At 36.5% G+C, this 22,977-nt stretch overlaps 1 protein-coding gene across 1 annotated transcript in view; it reads left to right on the forward strand.

Moving 5' to 3' along the window:
* Window positions 1-22,977, forward strand: part of pleca (plectin a) — a 354,738-nt gene that overhangs the window by 312,191 nt on the left and 19,570 nt on the right. Inside the window, 11 exon segments of the mRNA XM_030147347.1 lie at window positions 773-925; window positions 1,018-1,172; window positions 4,879-5,005; window positions 12,442-12,625; window positions 12,763-12,783; window positions 14,417-14,574; window positions 17,718-17,896; window positions 19,654-19,792; window positions 19,885-20,241; window positions 21,621-21,704; window positions 21,789-21,893. Of these exon segments, the coding sequence (XP_030003207.1) occupies window positions 773-925; window positions 1,018-1,172; window positions 4,879-5,005; window positions 12,442-12,625; window positions 12,763-12,783; window positions 14,417-14,574; window positions 17,718-17,896; window positions 19,654-19,792; window positions 19,885-20,241; window positions 21,621-21,704; window positions 21,789-21,893 (1,662 nt within the window).

The raw sequence follows: 22,977 nt of genomic DNA on the forward strand, positions 1-22,977 counted from the left end.
GGCTGGGCGTACCCTTAGGGACAGGGTGAGGAGCTCAGTCACCAGGGAGGAACTCGGAGTAGAGCCGCTGCTCCTCCGCGTCGAGAGGGGCCAGCTGAGGTGACTCGGGCATCTGTTTCGGATGCCTCCTGGACGCCTCCCTGGGGAGGTGTTCCGGGCATGTCCCACCGGGAGGAGACCTCGGGGAAGACCCAGGACACGTTGGAGAGACTATGTCTCTCGGCTGGCCTGGGAACACCTCCGGGTCCCCCCGGAAGAGCTGGAGGAGGAGTCTGGGGAGAGGGAAGTCTGGGCATCCCTGATTAGACTGTTACCCCCGCGACCCGGCCCCAGATAAAGCGGAGGATAATGGATGGATGAATGAAAGTAAATAAAGTGCAATGTCACTATTTCTTATTGAGCTCAGTGACGGCGACAGGAACAAAGCTGTTTTTATAATGCTGTGTCCTAGAACATGGACAGACAAAATCTTTGGCGCTCGAAAAGGAGTGGGAAGAAGTATAACTTATCGACTCCCACCCCCTTTTTACAAACTAATATTTAAATTAATTCCGCTTCCTTTGCTTTTTTTTTTTTTTTTTTTTTTTTTTTACATTTTTAATACACGAAGCATCCATGCAAACCCTTCAACAAACACATACACAAAGCACTATGTGAAATCTTTCTGCTAAAAGTGCTATATAAATAAACTTTATTATTATTATTATTATTATTATTATTATTATTATTATTATTGAGTTTAATTTCTGCTGTATTTTTGCATCGTCATCAGGATGAGAAAGAGCAGCTGGCTGAGTTTAAAACTCATCTGGAGGGCCTGAAGCGTCGGGCTAAAACTGTCATCCAGCTGAAACCACGTAACCCGGCCACGCCCATCAAAGGCAAACAGCCCATTCAAGCCGTCTGCGACTTCAAACAGATGGAGGTACATATGAGTGTGCAGTCTGTTTTCAGGTTCCATGTCCATGTCACTCCACTGAGCGGTCAAACATGGTGATCGTCTGTAACTCCCTCCAGATCACAGTCCATCGAGGGGACGAGTGCGCTCTGCTGAACAACTCGCAGCCGCACAAATGGAAGGTACTGAACGACAAAGGCAGCGAGGCGTCGGTCCCGTCCATCTGCTTCCTGGTTCCACCGACCAATAAGGACGCTGTGAACGGTGTCGCAGGGTGAGTGAAGGGTCACTCCATCGTGTCTCGGGTTAAAATTAGGGATGCACCGATACCAATACCAGTATATCGGGTATCAGGTCCAATACTCAGCGTGTGTACTTGTACTCGTAAAAGTAAAAGTAATCCGATACAACCGCACCAATACCACTTACGGCAGCGTGACATTTGCAGTTAAAGCTATACCTACCGATGTGGCATTTCTCACAGCACTTAGTAAAAGTTTGAACATGAACAACCCGCCTCTCTCCAAAGCCCCGCCCCCTTCCCTCTGCCTGAGCTCTGAGGCTCCTCCTCCTCTCTCCTCCTCTCATCTGATGCACGATGGAAACAGAGGAGGAAGCAGAGGTGGAGGTCCGGTCCGTTTTGGCGTGTCCACGGATCCCTCCCTCAGTAATCAGATGCATCATCCACCTGCCGCGGGCCCGCGGCTCCTGTTCCATCAGTAGACCTGGTCTGTGCAGTACTGGGTCAGTGTCTTCACTGCAGTGCCCAGGGGATGGGCGCGCGCACTGTGAACGCGCGGCCTCCGTGAATTTTCCGTGGACATTTGAGGTTTCATAGTCCATACAATTATCATCCTACATCATCTTACATGTGTGACACCATGTACATGTACCTGTATGAGTCCCACCGTCATAAAAGCTGAGCTTTATGCAGACCTGTTCAGTCCAGTACAGCTGACTTCCGGACTTTTATCTCCATCCTTCATTCATCAGACTCCTGTTTGTGCCCCTCAGTTGTTGTTTCTGTTCATAAATCCGTTTTTTCCCTTCCACATGTGCATGTCAGTTCTATCCAAACACATCCTAGACAGTAGACTGTGGTCAGTGACAGGAGAAGCAGCGCCAGTGAAGCGTCAGATTCAGAGGGACACATACCTGATGTGAGACGGAGATAATGGATCGGATGCTGGACGGCCGTAATGGATGATTGACAGGAGGCTCAGCCAGGTTCGGCCAATTATTTTATTCGGACTGACTAAAATGATTGGTCAGACTTTTATCAGAAATATATGAGAATTAAACATTTTTGAGTTTCAATACGTGGTGGATTTCTTTTACATTTTAGTTTGACACACACTTATTAGGAGCATTTTAAGATGACAAAAGAAAAGTGTAAAAATGCCACATCATACGGTATAGCTTTAAGTGCAGCAGGTACGCAGCGGAGGAGTAATGTCAGCAGTGTGGAGATTTAACTAAATAAATGACAGTGACAAAAGTAACGTTAAAGACACAGATGGATACGTACGGAGCGTTCTGTCTGTCTTCTGTCTACATTCTATCCATTTTCAAATCAAATCAAATCAAATTTTATTTATATAGCACCAAATCATAACAAAAGTTACCTCATGACACTTTACATTGCGACAGTGTTGGGCAAATTACTTTAAAAAGTAATTAGTTATAGTTACTAGTTACTTTCCCAAAAAAGTAATTTAATTAATAATGGAATTACTCCTTCATAAATGTAATTAGTTACCAGGGAAAGTAATTATTCTGTTATTTTTTTGAAAAACCTTCAACTATGTAAAAGGAAACTGATTTTTGAGTGTGTTTCACAGGCCAGTTTCATAGAGTAGAACAGCAGACAGGTACAGGGGTTGGACAAAATAATGGAAACACCTTCACCTCAAGATGATGATGCCCCAATCCATACAGCTAGAATTGTTAAAGAATGGCATGAGGAACATTCTAATGAAGCTGAGCATCTCGTATGGCCGGCACAGTCCCCAGACCTCAACATTATTGAGCATTTATGGTCAGTTTTAGAGATTCAAGTAAGACGTCGATTTCCACCGCCATCGTCTCTAAAAGAGTTGGAGGGTATTCTAACTGAAGAATGGCTTAAAATTCCTTTGGAAACAATTCACAAGTTGTATGAATCAATACCTCGGAGAATTGAGGCTGTAATTGCCGCAAAAGGCGGACCTACACCATATTAAATTATATTTTGTTGATTTTTTAAGGTGTTTCCATTATTTTGTCCAACCCCTGTACTTCATACCATAACTGTGGTGAGGCTTGGGTCCACCAGGGCCCAGCTTTTCCACTACATAAGTGCATTTCTGCATTTATAGGAAGAAGATGCTCCTCCAGTTAATCCCACATCTCCACTTTTTCCAGTCGCTCCTACAGCAGTACATGTCTCCAGTCCAGTCAGTCAGACTCATTGATAACTCCTCCCCCAAATTAGCTGCAAAAGTAGCTGCATTCAAGTTCAACTCAAACTCAGACATGTCATTAGTCGCTGAGGTGAAGGCAGCATGGACAACTCAGACTCATGGACACACAGGTGAAGCATGAAGGCAGTGTGGGCAATTTGAATATAAGAACGGCTCACAACGAATCGGTTCTTATCGTTCACTGAAAAGAGCCGTTCAAAAGACTCGACTCGTCCGCGAATGTCACACCTCTCGTGCCTGGCTGAACGAGCCAGGATGGATAATAGCTGTTAGATATCAGTGCATAGTAACGTGCCACATTTCACTGCCGGTAACGGTAACAGCGTTGTAACGTTTCAAATAGTAATTAATTAGATTACCCGTTACTGGAAAACAATAACGGCGCTAGTAACGCTGCTATTTTTAACACCGTTATTCCCAACACTGCATATCGAGTTGGTCGAAACCAGACAGATTTTTCAGGAGCTCGCTGATGTGTACCCAGACAGCGAATACCACCAAGAGCCGTGGAGGTAGAGGATCTGTTCAAAGAGCGACTGTGTGAATTAGTGAAAAACTACTGACAACAACCCTCATCAGTATCAACATTAGTATCACATCAGTGTTACCTATGTTGTCTCCATGTCTGTTATTATTTACTTTCTTCTTCTTCTCAAAACTCTTTACTTTTCTTCATGGTATTTGTCCAGTATGGTTAATTAAGAGCGGCGCCCTCTGGTGGATTGATTGACAAACGCTCATTCCAACACATTAAATGTCAGTAGCAGCACTTTGTTTCAGTCAGACTAAGGAAAACGACAATAAAGCACATTTACAAAAGTAACTAAGAACTGTAATGGTATTATTAACCCTTTCATGCACGAATTATGAGAACCTTAGTCAAGATTTTTTTCTTCAGTGTTTAGCCATGAAAAAAACAATGCGATCAAGTTTTTTTTCCTATGGAGTTACAAAAATATCCATGCATTTAATTTCTGAAGTAAAGAAACATGTGTTTAAAACCCAATATCAGAAGGTGATATGAAAACAATGAAATAAAAACATTTTTAATGCTGCTAATCTGATGTCTTCTCACATTTTAACATATTCTAATGCTAGTAATTATTCACTTCATGGAGATAATATGCAAAAAAAAAACTTCTTGTCTAACAAATAACAATTGATTTACACTCAAACATGTTACTGCAGATCAGGTTTATCAAGAACAGTAAAGTTACAGTAATGATCTGAATTACAGTGTATGGGATGGTGCATAAGTGTCCACTGTGTTGGCTGATATGGAACTAAAGCAACAAAACCCATGAATATACAAGAGAACAGCTGGAGAAGAACTGTCCATTGGAGTGGACAGTGCATGAAAGGGTTAAGTACTCATATCAGTACTCGGTATCGGCAAGTACTCAAATGTAAGTACCTGTACTTGTACTCGGTCTGGAAGAAAGTGGTATCGGTGCTTTCCTAGTTGAAATGTGGGTCAACACGAGCAGAAAGCACTCACTTTGGTTTTCTCCTCCTCAGACTGGACGGGAATCTGCAGAAGCTGCAGACGATGTGGCAGACCATGTTTGTGGACATGAAGAGTCTGTTGTCATGGCAATATCTGATGAGAGACATCCACATCATCAAGACCTGGAACATCTCTATGGTAACAAGACAAACGCACATTTTATTATCCTAGACATCCTTCTGTTTGGAAAAACCAGCTAATTTGTTGTCACTAGTGTAAAATATTGATTACATGTTGCCAATAACTGAAAAATATCTTAGGATTAGGGTTAATCGAAAATTTAAAGGCATTCATTTTTATATTGTTCAGTTATAAATTATTTTTGTAAAGACCTAGTTCACTTAAAGGAGTGATATTTTGCTTTTTTTAAATGGAATTCTGCATTTTAAAACATTTCCCTGTGGTCTACATAAACTGTAAATGCTCTGCTTGGGTCTGAATTCTTCATTAATTCAACTCCACAGGTCCATCTTCAACCCTATTTCTGAGTAGTGACACCAGAAAGGTGGTTTTGAGTGCTGGCCCTTTAAATGCAAATGAGCCATTTCACGCCTCACCCCCTTCAGGTTGTTGATCCTGCTTTGAGTTCATTAATACAACCAATAACTGAACATTTTAGGTAATCGGCTTGAAGTTTGGACATATTTTCAGTTTTTACTACAACCGCTGCTGCTGACAAACAATTATGTCGTACTCTGAGAAACGTTCATCGGAAGTCTTGCCCTTATATGTGCAAATGTCATAATGTAACTAGTTATAAAATGTAACAAATTAAGCAGGAATTAAAACAGATTGTAGAAATCCACTCGATTTTTGCCAAAGTGAATATAAAGATAGTTTTGCAGCACCTGGAGGATTCAAATTCAAACTTTATGAACTATTAGGGTCCAAATACACAAATAAATGAACCAAAGACTAATAAAAGTGGGTTTAACTAAATATGACCCCTTTAAGAGACGAACTCTACTGTAACGACAGTGAATATTTCCATCATTCAGTGGCAAGATTGACTTTTTCCTTCCTCTATCTGCATGTCCCTTTCACTACACAAAAACAAACTCTGCTGTAACTACTGTACAGATAGCTAACAGTTCTTCAAAAAAAAAAAAAAACAGGAAGCTTCTTGCTGTTTTGGATATTTACTTGATGACTGTAAAACTGTACACACAAAAACAAAATGTGCCGGTATGTTACAATCATGTATACTTTCATTTTTTTATGAGCAAAAAAATGTGTAGAACATTAAAACACAATCTGTCATTGCGTTGTATATGTAAATCATTCAGTTCCAAATATACAAAAAAAAAAAAAAAATGTAGTTAATGATAGTGATTAGCACGATGCTAAAATACATGGAAAATCCCATATGCATGCTAACGCCATTAGCATCTTCCGTTAATGCACAAAAATTAACTCATTGATTGCTGTATTTATTTTGAATATGAATGTCAAAACAGAAGAAGATAAATAAACAAAACACTTAAACATAAGACATAACACATGTAATACATATAGGAGAAGGAATGAGAAGAAGTATAACTTATAATCTCCCACCCCTTCTCCTTATATAATTAATAGCAATAATAACCTTCCTAGTCTAAGCATATCTAAACTATATACTGTAATATGAACTAAAATAGAAGTATTAAGCAACACAAGGAGGGCATGGGTGTTTGTGGCTCCACTCTCCACTCATCCAGCTGCAGAATTGCATAATATGATCATAGGAAATTGTGCTGATAAACTTTCTGTTGTTCCAAAGTGCCAAGCAGAACAACAAAATAAACAAAACATGGGCTAGACCAGTGTTTTTCAACCTTCGGGTAGGGTTGGATATTTACATGATGACTGTAAAACTGTACACACAAAAACAAAATGTACCGGTATGTTACAATCATGTATACTTTCATTTTTTTTATAAGCAAAGAAAATGTGTAGAACATTAAAACAAAATCTATAATTGCTTTGTATATGTAAATCATACACAACATTCACTTGTAGTGCGCTACAGTTCCAAAATACAAAAAAAAAAAAAAAGGTCAGTTAATGATAGCGATTAGCACGATGCTAAAATACATGGAGAATCCTATATGTATGCTAACGCTATTAGCATCTTCCGTTAATGCACAAAAATTGATTGATTGATTGATTGATGTAGTTATTTTGAATATGAATGTCAAAACAGAAGAAAATAAACAAACCACTGAAACAAAAGTCATAACACATATAATACATATTCGAGAAGGAGTGAGAAGAAGTATAATTTATAATCTCCCACCCCTTCTCAATTAATAGCAATAATAACCTTCCTAGTCTAAACATAACTATACTATATACCAGGGGTGTCAAACTCATTTTAGTTCGGGGCCACATTCAGCTAAATTTGTTCTGAAGTGGGCCGAACCAGTAAAATTATAATATAATAATATATAAATAATGTCAACTCCAAACTTTTCTCTGTGTTTTAGAGCGAAAAAAGTAAAATTACATTATGAAAATGTTTACATCTACAAACTATCTTCTCAAACAATGTGAATAATATGAACAAACTGAAAAAAATGTGTAATTTTAACAATATTATGCTTCAGTTTATCATTTACACATGTACATTATAACTTACACATCACAGTGGATCTACAAATACACAAAACCTTTAGTAACATGTGGAATATGATTAAAATTGTACTTGCTTCTCTTAAGACATTTCAGATTGTTCATACTATTTCAGGATATTCAGATATTTTGTGCAATAGTATACTTTGTTTTAGTGTAAATACATGAAAACATTTACATTTACAAAGAGAAAAAATTGGAGTTGTGAGTATTTATAGGTTATTATGACGCACTTGAGATTGAATTGGTCTGAATGTGGAACTTGAACTAAAAGGATTGTTAATATTTTAGTGGAATTTTTGCATTTCACAAATTTATCCCAAGGGCCGGACTGGACCCTTTGGCGGGCCGGATTTAGCCCCCGGGCCGTATGTTTGACACCTGTGCTATACACTATAATATAAATTAAAATAAAAGTATTAATCAACACAAGGAGTCTCAACTGACTATTACAGTGATTTAACATCTTAATATATAACACTACTTACAGACAGATATTTTTTGGGGCCAAAAAACAAGTAACTGGTCTTTAACTGTAACCAAACTGACATTTCTATTGGTATAATAATTACGGTAGCTCTGAACAGACAAAAGGCATGAACCCAAACTGTATTATCTGTGTCCACCAGAGGGGGCAGCACAGACAGTGAGTATTTCCATCATTCACTGGGAACATTGACTTTTTCCTTCCTCTATCTGCATGTCCCATACACTACATAAAAACAAACTCTACAGTATCTACAGTAAAAATAACTGTACAGATAGCTAACAGTTCTTCAAAAAAAAAAAAAAAAAAAGCACCCAGGAAGCTTCTTGATGTTTTGGATATTTACTTGATGATTGTAAAACTGTATATACAAAAACAAAGTGTATGTTACAATCATGTAAACTTAAATTTTTTTAATGAGCAAAAAATGTGTAGAACATTAAAACAAAATCTATAATTGTTTGTATATGTAAATCATACACAACATTCACTTATAGTGAGCTACAGTTCCAAAATACAAAAAAAACCCCAAAAACATCAGTTAATAATAGTGATTAGCACGATGCTAAAATACATTGAAAATCCTATATGTATGCTAACGCTATTAGCATCTTCCATTAATGCACAAAAATTGATTGATTGATTGATTGATTGATGTATTTTTTTCGAATATGAATGTCAAAACAGAAGAAAATAAATAAACAAAACACTTAAACATAAGACATAACACATATAATACATATATAAGAAGGAGTGAGGAGAAGTATGACTTATAAACTCCCACCCCTTCTCCTTATATAATTAATAGCAATAATAACCTTCCTAGTCTAAGCATATCTAAACTATATACTATAATATGAACTAAAATAGAAGTATTAATCAACACAAGGAGTCTCAACTGACTATGTACAGTGATTTAACATCTTAATATATAACACTACTTACAGACAGATATTTTTTGGGGCCAAAAAACAAGTAACTGGTCTTTAACTGTAACCAAACTGACATTTCTATCAGTATAATAACTACGGTAGCTCTGAACAGACAAAAGGCATGAACCCAAACTGTATTTTCTGTGTCCACCAGAGGGGGCAGCACAGACAGTGAGTATTCCCATCATTCACTGAGAACATTGACTTTTTCCTTCCTCTATCTGCATGTCCCATTCACAACAAAAAAACAAACTCTGCTGTAACTACGGCAAAAAAAAAAAAAAAAAAATGTGACTAAGACACTCATCTTTTTATGTGTCATTGTCTTTTATACAGATTTAGACATTTCAGTCCCACTCGACACTTCCTCATGCGCACATTTTCCTATTTTGCAAAGGCGTTGTTGTACATTTCACTCAGCAACACCCAAAACAAGTGTGATTCATGTAAAGAAGTGGCCAAACATCCCAGAAATGACAAGAAATGACACAACCTGTAACTGCTGACATATGTCCAAGCCCAAGGTTATTCTAAAACAAGGTTAGATTTTATTCTCTTCCACCAAATCTGTAATCTGTGATTGAAAATATGTTCCTGTATTAACTCTAAACTTCTTGAGGAGGTTTATCTATGAAAATATTTGGCTTTTTGAGATAAATTCAAAGCAAAATAACTCCTTAAATTCCTTTCCTTTTTTGTTCCTTAGCTACAAAGCAAACATTGTGATGTTTTGTTAAAGAGTACAGATCAGGTTAAAGTTCAAGGGTTCGCTCACATTTTACTTTTAGAAGCTCCCACCACATCTTTTATTTATTTACTCTTTAATTTCAGTAAGTGTGCATCATAAACAGGGTTCCTACAGGTTTCTACAAGGCCTTTTTAAGACACTTGGAACAGAATTTAATGCCCATTTCACAGCCTATTTCATGCACATACTGGAAAAAATTTGTGACTCCTAGAATTTAGGAAAATGTATTGATTTATTCTGATTCCCACCGTTCTGAGTCATTTCTCACTAGGGGCTGCACAGTTAGCCATAATTAGTTCCTAATTTCAATATAAATTGTCCGGTTGGAACGGGTGAAACTGAGTCGACTAACGTTACTTTCTTTGCAGCTTGGACGTTTAACAGACACATTTAAACACAATACTATAATAGATTCTGTTGGGTTTCTGTAAATTGGCTTAAAGTCTGGTTTTGACCAACTCTATATATAAAGTGTCATGAGATAACTTTTTTGTTGTGATCTGGCGCTATATAAATAAAATTTGATTGATTGAGTGATTTGATTGGTTTTCCCCTGTAAGTTGCTTTGGAAAAAAGCGTCTGCCAAATGCTTAAACATAAACATAAACAATACAGCAAACACGTTTATGGCAACATAACCTTAGACCTACCATATCAAATGTAATACCTTTAAAAGACTTTTTTAAGGTATTAAATGCAGATTTGTAAATTCAAGACTTTTTTAAAAACCCCGTGGCAACCCTGATAAAGTTTAAGGCTGCAAGAGACTTTCATGACCAATTTTTCATCAAATCTGTCAAACCTCAGTCATATCGTCAGTATCATGAATCTGTCAGTAAATCAGTAAATACATGTTTCTGTGTGTCAAAAATTTACCGTGTGGTGTCCAGCTAAGTGGACATTTTTGCAACTTCATGAAAAATAGGTCCATAAGATTTTTTTTTTTCATTATTATTATTATTTTTTAAAGAATTTTTTTAATGTTTTTTAAATTATTTTTATTTTATTTATTTATTTTTAGTTATTTTTCAGAAGAAAATTTTCCAGTCGTATTGTTTTTTTCATGCCTAAAGAGGAATAAAAACATTCAGGAAAAAATTTTGATTAAGGTTCTCATAATCCATGCATGAAAGGGTTAAAGGTGCGGGAGACTTTCATGACCAATTTTTCATCAAATCTGTCAAACCTCAGTCATATCCTCAGTATCATGAATCTGTCAGTAAATCAGTGAATACATGTTTCTGTGTGTCAAAAATTTACCGTGTGGTGTCCAACTAAGTGGACATTTTTGCAACTTCATGAAAAATAGGTCCATAAGATTTTTTTTTTTTTAAGAATTTTTTAAAATGTTTTTTAAATTATTTTTATTTTATTTATTTATTTTTAGTTATTTTTCAGAAGAAAATTTTCCAGTCGTATTGTTTTTTTCATGCCTAAAGAGGAATAAAAACATTCAGGAAAAAATTTTGATTAAGGTTCTCATAATTCATGCATGAAAGGGTTAAAGGTGCGGGAGACTTTCATGACCAATTTTTCATCAAATCTGTCAAACCTCAGTCATATCCTCAGTATCATGAATCTGTAAGTCTTTCTGTCATTACTCACCTGAATCTTTTCCCTCACGGTGAACAGTTAGTGCCATCCACCATAAACAAACCATGTGTTTACAAACAGAGCCGGGAGGTCACTCGGGCATCTTCAGAATTTTGTTGCGACATGCATTGTGGGAAACGGAGGTTCGCACAGCCACCTGGCAATGGCAGCTGCTAAAGACACGACATGGAAATGGCAGGAGCTCCCTTCCCTCCAACCGTTTCCACGTTTCAGCCGTTTCCATGTCGTGTTTTTTTTCATCCATATAATATCATATGGTTCTGCTGCTGCTGCAGGTGGCTGTGCGAACCTCCGTTTCCCACAATGCACGTCGCAACAAAATTTTAAAGATGCCCGATGCTATGACTGAGGTTTGGCAGATTTGATGAAAAATTGGTCATGAAAGTCTCCCGCACCTTTAACCTCAATCCATTCTGCACCAACAAACTCAGATTTACTACAGGGTGGGGAAGCAAACTTTACAATGAACATTTAGTTGTTTTTTCTCAGCAGGCACTACGTCAATTGTTTTGAAACCAAACATATATTGATGTCATAATCATACCTAACACTATTATCCATACCTTTTCAGAAACTTTTGCCCATATGAGTAATCAGGAAAGCAAACGTCAAAGAGTGTGTGATTTGCTAAATGCACTCGTCACACCAAAGGAGATTTCAAAAATAGTTGGAGTGTCCATAAAGACTGTTTATAATGGAAAGAAGAGAATGACTATGAGCAAAACTATTATGAGAAAGTCTGGAAGATACTATTAAAGAAGAATGGGAGAAGTTGTCACCTGAATATTTGAGGAACACTTGCGCAAGTTTCAGGAAGCATGTGAAGGCAGTTATTGAGAAAGAAGGAGGACACGTAGAATAAAAACATTTTTTATTATGTCAATTTTCTTGTGGCAAATAAATTCTCATGACTTTCAATAAACTAATTGGTCATACACTGTCTTTCAATCCCTGCCTCAAAATATTGTAAATTTTGCTTCCCCACCCTGTATATACATTCATTTTTAGTTGTGCAACACAGTTTTGTTTTTTTTGTTTTTTTTCAGTTAAATCTGAATTTACTTAATTTAAAACTAGTTTTACTGAATTCTGAGCTCTAAATGAACTACGTGAACCTCTTATGGTGCCACTTATAGTCTTCATTTTTCTTAATCCTCTATATTTATCTACTAATTTCTAGTTTAAGACTCTGAGGGTGGAGGAGTACCGGCTGGCGCTCAGGAACCTGGAGCAGCACTACCAGGAGTTCTTGAGGGACAGTCAGGACTCCCAGATGTTTGGGGCCGAAGATCGGATGCAGGTGGAGTCGAACTACAACAAAGCCAACCAGCATTACAACACACTGGTCAGCTCTGCAGAACAAGGTGTGTACCGTTCACTCTGTGACGTATCGCTTCATTATCACAACAGTAGTTTAGACAGATCATATCCTCATTCAGAGTTTTATTTGGACTCATTCATGATCATGTGTGTAAGTTTGACTGTTGGGTTCATATTACAGGCTACGAGCCTCCCAAATCAGGTAAGATGCTTCAGTTACAGCATCAGATGTGCAGTAAAAGAGCTTCTGATTGGCTGAACTGGACTCTGTGTGTGTGTGTTTGTGTGTGTATTAGTGTGTGCACTGAGGGCTGTTGTGCTGTTCCACTCGACGTCATCCATTAACTCCAGCATCATCATAATCATCCTCACTGATTGTAGTTTTCCTCCTAACGTCACTTATCACTGCGCTCTCCTTTCTGTGCATGGCAGCAGATTTACAACAAATAATGAACCGTTTATTAAAACTAATGAGAGACGATCAACAGGAAGCTATAAGAGCATGAAAAAAACACTTTGATGGTGTGAAATTTAACACAAATATATTCACAAATCATCTGCAGTGATTGCACTAAAGGCCAGAGTGACTTCCTAAACTATCTTTGAAATCAACGACTTCATCTGTGAAATTTCACTGTTAAACACATTTAATATTTAACCCTCAAAGACCGAGACCGTCTGTGGCTAAAATGTCCAAAAACCTTTTAACCACTAATCCTAGATATAGGCTTTATGAGGTCAGGTAAAATATAGTTTCTCAGTTTTTCAGTGGTACTACATATGTTTAACCCTTTCATGCATAGTGGTCACTACAGTGGACAGCTGTTCAAAGGTGTTCTCTTGTATATTCATGGATTATAACATTAGTCTACATCTGGTTTGAATTTTTAGCTCCATGTCCTGTTTTTGGGACCAGTTTCATAGAAGCACCTATTCAGACGCTCTATAGGAAATGTGTTTAGGCCTTGACATTGTGCAGAATTAACTCATCACAATTTCTTAATTTGTGTCAATAAATGTCTGTTATTTACTAGATGTAGACACCAATTTTGGAATTTGGAAGTCTAAAACATTTACTGTATATTCCAACAAACCACTTACAAGTAACACATGAAAAAACATCCTATTTTTACAATATTTTTCCTCAATATATTTCCTCACAAATGCATTCATTCTCAGACAAACCAATGTAAAATTATAACTTTAAAGGAACCATTTGAAATTGAGATTCTGATGAATATGACTGATACCACAGAAGTACTTTATTCAATCCAACTTTATTTGTAGAGCACTTTAAAACAACCACAGCGGACCAAAGTGCTGCACAGAAGAATAAATGAAAACCAAAATAACAGAGTGAAATACAAGAATAGATTAAAAGACATGGAAAAACTGTAAAAATAAATAAATAAATAAATAAAAATACAGAAGAATAGATGAAACCTAAATAAAAGTATAAAATACAAGAATAAATTAAAAACATAAAAAAGCAGTACAATTAAAAACAACAACAAACCAATACCAAATAAAACAATTGAATAAAAATAATACATTCAAACATGTCACGTGGTTTCAAAGAAGATATGCATAGATTCTAGATGAGCATATGGTGCTTTAGAAAAAACCAATCAACCTAGTAAAGGTCAGGTACCACAAAGACTGTTCCAGGTCTCTGAGGGTTAACGAGTATCTGTTTGGTTCTGCTATGGTTTGTACGCAGCTGTTCGTCCAAAGTACAGATAATATGAGCTTTTTCTAACAAACAATGCAAATGCAGCTTAAAAATAAACTAAGCTCTGCTCTGGAAATATAACATGCATTCATTAATTCATCAGGAGAGCAAGATGAGACGGTTTGTAAGACGTACCTGACCAAGATCAAGGACCTCCGTCTGAGACTGGAGGGGTGCGAGAATCGGACGGTGACCCGCCTCCGTCAGCCCGTGGACAAGGAGCCGCTGAAGGCCTGCGCCCTGAAGACGGCCGAACAAATGGTAACACGATGAGAAAGAATATACACTGAACAAAAATATAAACGCACCACTTTTGTTTTTGCTGCCATTTTTCATGAGCTGAACTCAAAGATCTAAAACTTTTTCTGTGTACACACAAGGTTTATTTCTCTCAAATATTGCTCACAAATCTGTCTAAATTTGTGTTAGTGAACACTTCTTCTTTGCTGAGATAATCCATCCACCTCACAGGTGTGGCATATCAAGATGCTGATTAGACAGCAGGATTTTTGCACAGGTGTGACTTAGGCTGGCCACAATAAAAGGCCACTCCAAAATGTGCAGTTTTATCACACAGCACAATACCACAGATGTCACAAGTTTTGACTGTGCGAGGAAAATGGTGGTCACACCAAATACTGACTGGTTTTCTGACCCCCCTGGACCACCCAATACAGTAAAACTGCACATTTTAGAGTGGCCTTTTATTGTGGCCAGCCTAAGTCACACCTGTGCAATAATCCTGCTGTCTAATCAGCATCTTGATATGCCACACCTGTGAGGTGGATGGATTATCTCAGCAAAGGACAAAGGAGAAGTGCTCACTAACACAGATTTAGACAAATTTATGAACAATATTTGAGAGAAATAGGCCTTTTGTGTACATAGAAAAAGTTTTAGATCTTTGAGTTCAGCTCATGAAAAATGGGAGCAAAAACAAAAGGGGTGCGTTTATATTTTTGTTCAGTGTATATACGACTGAAAAAGAAAAAAAAAAAAAAAGTACTGCCTGGATAGGGATATATTCTGAGATATATTAGGGCAGTGGTTTTCACCTGAAATTTGTAGTAATTGAGAAAGAAAAGTGATTATACCCGATTATTGAGTAGATTGTTAGACTTTGGAGTTTAACTCTAAAACACAGGTGTCAAACATGCAGCCCAGAGGCCAAATCCGGCCCACCAAACGGTCCAGTCCGGCCCTTGGGATGAATTTGTGAAAAGCAAAAATTACACTAAAATGTTAACAATCCTTTTCGTTCGGGTTCCACATTCAGACCAATTCAATCTCCAGTGGGCAGGACCTGTAAAATACTATCATAATAACATAGAAATGATGACAACTCCAACTTTTTCTCTTTGTAAATGTAAATATTTTCAAGTATTTACACTAAAACAAAGTATAATTTCACAAAAAATGTGAATAACCTGAACAAATATGAACAACCTGAATTTTTTTAAAAGAGAAATAAGTGTAATTTTAACAATATTCTGCCTGTTAAATGTTTTGTGTATTTGTAAGTAATAATGTACATGTGTAAATGATAAACTGACGCATAATATTGTTAAAATTACACTTATTTTTTTCAGTTTGTTCATGTTATTCACATCTTTTGAAAGGATAGTTTGTAGATGTAGATAAAAAAGTATCAGATACACAGAGAGGATTGTTTGCAGGATTAATTCATCACTGCTCTTAGGTTTAAAGAATCCAGGGGAATTATTCACAAATGAAAATGCTCTCAGAGACCTCCTAAATCTGTGTATCATTCATTCATTAGTTTTTCAATTTAAAACCAAAAATCAAATTCATTTTCAAAACCAGGATGAAAAACGGATAACGGTTCATTTTTCCATTTCCCGATTTTGTGCTCAAATGAAAAATGGAAAAACGGATAACGACCGTTTCATCCGATTTTGCTATTTTCAATATAGTTAAGTTGTCTGACCTGGAAGTAGTCGTTACTAGGGAAAAAATAAACAAACGGAATCATGGCCGGACTGGAGGAATATTTGGCTATAATTAAGCAGCTGTTTGATACGTACTGAAGTGTATTGCATTCACACAAAAAAATAAATTCGGCTCTGTTTTTCTCAGTTAACAAGATAATTTGCTCGTTAATTCAGAAAAACAGAGCCGAATTTAATTTTTTTCAGAAAACAGTATCTCATTGATTCAGAAAAAGAGACAAATTTATTGTTTTGTGTGAATGATATATGCTTCCGTATCAAACAGCTGCTTAACTAGAGCAAAATATTCCTCCAGTCCGGCCATGATTCCGTGTGTTTACTTTTTCCCTAGTAACGACTACTTCCAGGTCAGACAACTGAACTATACTGAAAATAGCAAAATTGGATGAAACAGTCGTTATCCATTTTTTCCATGTTTCATTTGAGCACAAAATTGGGAAATGGAAAAATGAACTGTTACTAGGTTTTCATTCTGGTTTTGAAAATGAAAAACAAAAAAACAAGTCGTTTTTTTTGTTTTTCATTTTTGGTTTTAAATTGAAAAACAAATGAACGAATGATACACAGATTCTCCTAACGTGGCTTAAAGAGGCTGTGATTAGAATAAAAAATCAAGAGGCCAAATCATAGAATATAGTGTCTGTTCTAACATGTTAATAGACTCTTTTACATTCTTTCAGCTTTGTTTTTATTCCAGTTTTGTTGTATTTAGTTTTACAAGTTCTATTTTGATGAATTTTAAGTTTAGTTTTGGTGTTCATTTTAGTTTTCCGTGTATCATGAGGAATGTCTACAAGGCAGTGTTTTTCAACCTTGGGGTCGGGACCCCACGTGGGGTCGCCTGGAATTCAAATGGGGTCGCCTGAAATTTCTAGTAATTGATAAAAATAAAAACTTACTAATAAAAAAATATATGGTGAGTTGACAGAGACAATCCCAATCCATAAAAGACATGACAAACTGTGAGTCTAAAACTGAAGCACTGTGGTTCTGTTTATCTGTCAAATGTTCATTGTGGTCAGTTTCAGATGCTGCAGCTCTTTCATAATTCATAGTTTGAGTTCTTGTTTGTTCAGTATTAATTGTCAGTCTTGTAAATCCAAGCTGGACTGACTGTACATATCCTGACCAAAGAAAATAAAATCCTACACCTGGCTTTTCTGCCTCCGTCCATAATAATAAACATTATATAGACTAAATGTCATCTAAAATGATCGTTTATTTGCAACATAGTATAGCAAACTATTACATGATCAAAAACAAATCAATTTTAGCCAAAAAAAACCCTCCATTTTGAATATCTGGGGTCACCAGAAATTTGTGATGTTAAAATGGGGTCACGAGCCGGAAAAAAGGTTGGAAACCACTGGATTAGGGTTTAGTTGTGATAAATAATAGTGTGAAACAAATTCTTTTCCTTTTTCGTGGCGGCAGAAAGTCCAGTCAGAGCTGGAGGGTTTGAAGAAAGACTTGAACTCCATCGCCGAAAAAACCGAAGAGGTTTTGGCGTCTCCTCAGCAGTCGAGCTCCGCCCCGATGCTGCGCTCAGAACTGGACGTCACGCTGAAAAAGATGGACCACGTCTATGGACTGTCCTCCGTCTACCTGGACAAGTAAGATACAGTGTCTCTGGGAATGTGCTCTAGTGAGTTTGTATCGTTACTGCACTGAAAACAAAACGATTTTTTGGCGTAGGAAGGCTGTCACAATTTTTATTTTCTAATTGTAGAACTGGAATTATTCAAGTAGAGCTAAATGTGTCATTTGTGTAATAAATAAACTGTGTGGGAAGTTGTATTATGTATTTTCACATAATATTCAGAAGTTATAGTCATTACATATGAACCTAGAAATACTAAGTAAGTTTTAATAGGCAATTTATACTGCAGAAAAAAACATGTAAAATGTTGTGTAAATATTACTTATATATTGTCTATTAATAAAAGTTAGAAAAAGTATTGTAGCGAGCCACACTGATCGTAAAGGGAGCAGTTTGTGTTCAGTCATGTGACTCGTTTTTAAAGTGTCACCGAGTCATGTGACAGTGCGCTACCTTGCAAGTTGTAAATATTTGTTAAACGCAAGTTGCTGTTCTGTGTTCTGTAGTTCTATGACTCATGTTCTGCCTATAGAGGAGAGTGTCTGAGTGAACTGGGTGGAAAGAATATTTCAGTTTGACACCATGGCTGAACGCTCTGTGCTGCTGTCAGAGTCTAGGCTGTTTTTATGACACAGGTAGTTTAATGAAAGTAAATACCACTGCCTTTTCATAAGCGTATGGTGTATTGGGATCCGAGAAGTGCGACCAGTGTTCACTACCATAACTTTGTTCTACGAAAACATCACAATATTTCACCCTTTCATGCATATTGGTCACTACAGTGGACAGCTGTTCTACATCTGTTCTCTAATATATTCATGGGTTTTGTTGTTTTCGTTCAATATGAGTTAACACAGTGGACACTTTTGCACCATCCCATACACTGACATTCATACCATTACTATAGCTTTGCTGTTCTTGATAAACCTGATCTGCAGTGACGTGTTTGAGTGTAAATCAGTTGCTAAGAAAAATTGTGCATATGATAAAATGTGACAAAACATCAGATTAGCTGCATTAAAAATGTTTTGATTTTGTATATCACTTTCTGATATTCAGAAATTAAACACATGGTGTCCAGCAGAGTGGACATTTTTGGAACTCCACAAAAAATTATCAAGATAGATTTGTTTCTTCATTGCTTTAATCAAAAAAAATATTTACATTTAAAAAAAAAAAAAAAAATCACTTCAGTCAAAGAAAAATAGTGTTCAAATGCAATTTTTTGGATTTTTTTTTTTTTTTTTTGCATTGAAACACTTTTTTTTATTGATTTTTTTTTTTAGTTAAAAGCAATAAAGAAACAAATCTACCTTCATAGAAAACAAGGTTATTAAAAAAAAATTCAATTGCTTTGTTTTTTCATCCCTAAAGAAGAGTAAAAATACTCAGGAAAAAAATCTCGACTAAGGTTCTCATAATTCATGCATGAAAGGGTTAAAAATTACCTTGAAAAGCTATTAGCTTCAGGTACATTAGCATTAGCATTTTTCAGTTTGAAGCAGTCAGAATCTGAGTAAAACTTACAAAGAAGGAGAAAGTCAAATTCACTGACCACATTAATAATCATCAGTAAATTACCTGAGGTTTGCCAGTAAAATAAACGTATATCTGCAAGTACAGTTCACTTGAAGATCGCCCTTGTAGAAATTACTTACAATTCTAAGTGCAAATACTTTCCTAAGTTTTCCAAAGTAATCAACACCATCAATTTTTGACCAGTTTGTGTATGGTGTTTTTTTTTTAATACAACGTGCCTCTTGGTTTCAGGCTGAAGACCATTGATGTCGTGATCAGAAACACCGCCGATACAGAGGAGACGCTGAAGGGTTATGAAACTCGTCTGCGTGATGTTAACAAAGTGCCTGCTGACAAGAAGGAGGTGGAAGAACATCGCAGTCAGCTGAAGGTATTTTCTCGTTTTGGAATTAGTACAGATTCTTGTTATTGCTTGCATTCCTTGGCGGAGCTTTTAATTCTTCTTCTTTTCCTCTTGGACAGAAAATGCGTGCTGAGGCAGAGGCCGACCAGGTGATATTCGACCGCCTGCAGGACGAGCTCAAGGCGGCGACGGCCATCAACGACAAGATGACCCGCATCCACAGCGAGCGCGACGCCGAGCTGGAGCATTACCGTGTGCTGGTCAGCGGTCTGCTGGAGCGCTGGCAGGCCCTGTTCGCACAGATGGACCTGAGGCAGAGGGAGCTGGACCTACTGGGGCGTCACATGAACTCCTACAACGACAGCTACGACTGGCTGATCCGCTGGCTTGGAGAGGCCAGGACGAGGCAGGAGAAGATTCAAGCAGTTCCAGTTGGAGACACCAAGGCCCTCCAGGAGCAACTGGTGGAGGAGAAGGTACGGCACATACATACCAACGCAGGGTTTCTGAAGGAGTTCCATTACAGCTGTGGGCTTAAAGCAGCTGTGTCTGACAGATGGTACCGTTTAGGTCTGCTACACTGCAAAAAGGAACATTTTACCAAGTGTATTTTTGTCTTTTCTAGTCTAAATATCTCATCACACTTAAAATAAGACAGAATCACCTGAAGAGGAACTTTTCTGTGAGATAGAAGAACTTATTTTTAGACAATAGATCTTGAAAATCTTAGTTCAAGAAATCTTGCCAAGATAATTTTCGCTTGTTCCATTGGCAGATTTTTTTTTTTTGCTTAATTCAAGATTTTATTTTTTTTTTTGCTTAATTCAAGATTTTTTTTTTTTTTTTGCTAAAATCAAGAATTTTTTTTTTTGCTAAATTCAAGATTTTTTTTGCTTAATTCAAGATTTTTTTTTTTTGCTTAATTCAAGTTTTTTTGTTTAAATTTGAGATTTCTTTTGCTTAATTCAAGATTTTTTTTTTTTTGCTTAATTCAAGATTTTTTTGTTTAAATTTGAGATTTCTTTTTGCTTAATTCAAGATTTTTTGGCTTACTTCAAGATTTTTTTTGCTTAATTCAAGAATGTTTTTGCTAAATTCAAGATTTTTTTTGGTGAATTCAAGATTTTTTTGGTTAATTCAAGATTTTGATGCTAAATTCAAGATTTTTTTTTTGCTTAATTCAAGATTTTTTTTGCTTAATTCAAGATTTCTTTTGCTTTATTTGAGATTTTTTTTTTTTTTGCTAAATTCAAGATTTTTTGGCTTAATTCAAGCCTCTTTGAAGCCTTGAAGTCCTTTCTATAACATTGCAATGCCATGCCTGTGAAATTACTTCGAATAAAGAAAGTTAATTAAAAAAAAAAAAAAAGAATTAAACATTTTTTAATTTAAATAGTATTTACATATTTACATTATTTACATTATGGTTGTACATGTACATAATAATAAAAATACATTTTCTTTAGAGGCGCCTTTCAGGACACTCTACAGCAGAGGATAAAACAGACAATGCATAAAACACAAAGGAGTAAACAAATAGATAAAAGAGTAATTACAATACATAAAAATGAAAATGTGAGATGGAGAGTTAAACTTATGGTAGGTGAGCTGTTCTGAAAAAGTGAGTCTGGATTTGAATATGGGGAGACATGGTGTGATATTGGAGGGAGTTTACTGTGAACTGTTATATAGTCTGAGGGGCCAGGAGGAGGAATGACCTTCAGAAGCACTCCTTCTTGCACAGGAGCTGTAAAAGTGTTGTGCTGAAGGAGCTGTATAATATATACAATATATACAAATACATATTGTAACAGTACATTTCTAAACACATGCATGTTTTAATTTGAATTCACAGAAACTCCTCGAAGAGATTGAGAACAACAAGGACAGGATGGAGGGCTGCCAGAAGAACGCAAAGGCTTACATCGATTCAGTCAAGGTACAGCATCATATCAAATACTGATGTTTTCAGAACAACAGAAAACCATTTTCTGATTTTACCGACAATCGTCTTTTTTTTTAGGATTATGAACTTCTGCTTTTGACGTACAAAGCCCTCCAGGATCCCATCGCTTCTCCTCTGAAGAAACCCAAAATGGAGTGTGCGTCTGATAATATCATCCAAGAGGTACGTTTTGTAGGTTTAACAGACACGTGTTAGCATCCAGTTTGGTCTAACATTCACCTGCATTCTGTATTTTCATTCAAATGAGTGACACGTGAATGAATGAATTTATTTATTTTGGTTTGTACATCATACTTCAACTTCAACTTCAATTTTCAACTTTATTTATCCTTAGAAAAGGAAATTCGGTGTGCAGCAGGGGTCATAAACACAAAAGCACATACACAGAAACACATACTCATAAACAGCACCCCCATATGCCACCCCAATAAAATTACATAAAACAGGACAACACACAATGGAGCCACTCCCCTTCCCAACACAAGTAAAAGAACAGGTCCAATTGGGCAGTACACAAGTTAATTGCCATATGGCCACGGGCGTTAAAAAATAAATAATCACATAAAAGATTTTAAAAATTGACATAAGAGAAAAAAAAACAAAAAAACTAGATATCAGCTACGTGAATTCAGATTCCTAATAGCCGCAGGAATAAAGGAGTCCCTAGCCCGTCCAGTTCTCAATTGAGGAAGCCTAAAACGGCGACCAGAGGGGAGCAAATTAAACTCCCCAAAAAGTGGGTGATCAGGGCAGTTTACAATTTGCTTGGCCTTACCGCTGACCCGTGGCACTCAGTACAATAATTATAATAAACATAAAAAACAAAAAAGGAATAGGCTAGAAGTGAAACCTTATTTTTTCCCTATCCTTTTCACTTCATACACTGCTTACAGTCATTTAAATATGTGCAGCATTGAATTAAAAAAAACAAATCTCAATTTAATATTCCTAAATAATTTTAAACTTAAGGCACTTCTTTTTTTCTTCTAATTTTGCCAAAGGAATGAACAACTTAAATGCATCATCAGGTCCATTCCATCATTTCACACCCACTACCCCAGTCCATCTAGACCTGACATTTGTCCTCACTTTAGTCCATTCACAAATATGAAGATCTCTGAAATTATAATTACTCTCTCCTAATTTAAAGAAATCTTGAATGGTATTTGGAACAATATTATTTTTTACTTTATAAATCATCTCTAATATTTTAACCCTTTCATGCATAGTGGTCACTACTCTTGCA

This window comes from Sphaeramia orbicularis, chromosome 11 (assembly GCF_902148855.1).
Source record: "Sphaeramia orbicularis chromosome 11, fSphaOr1.1, whole genome shotgun sequence".
Classification (NCBI taxonomy): Eukaryota; Metazoa; Chordata; class Actinopteri; order Kurtiformes; family Apogonidae; genus Sphaeramia; species Sphaeramia orbicularis.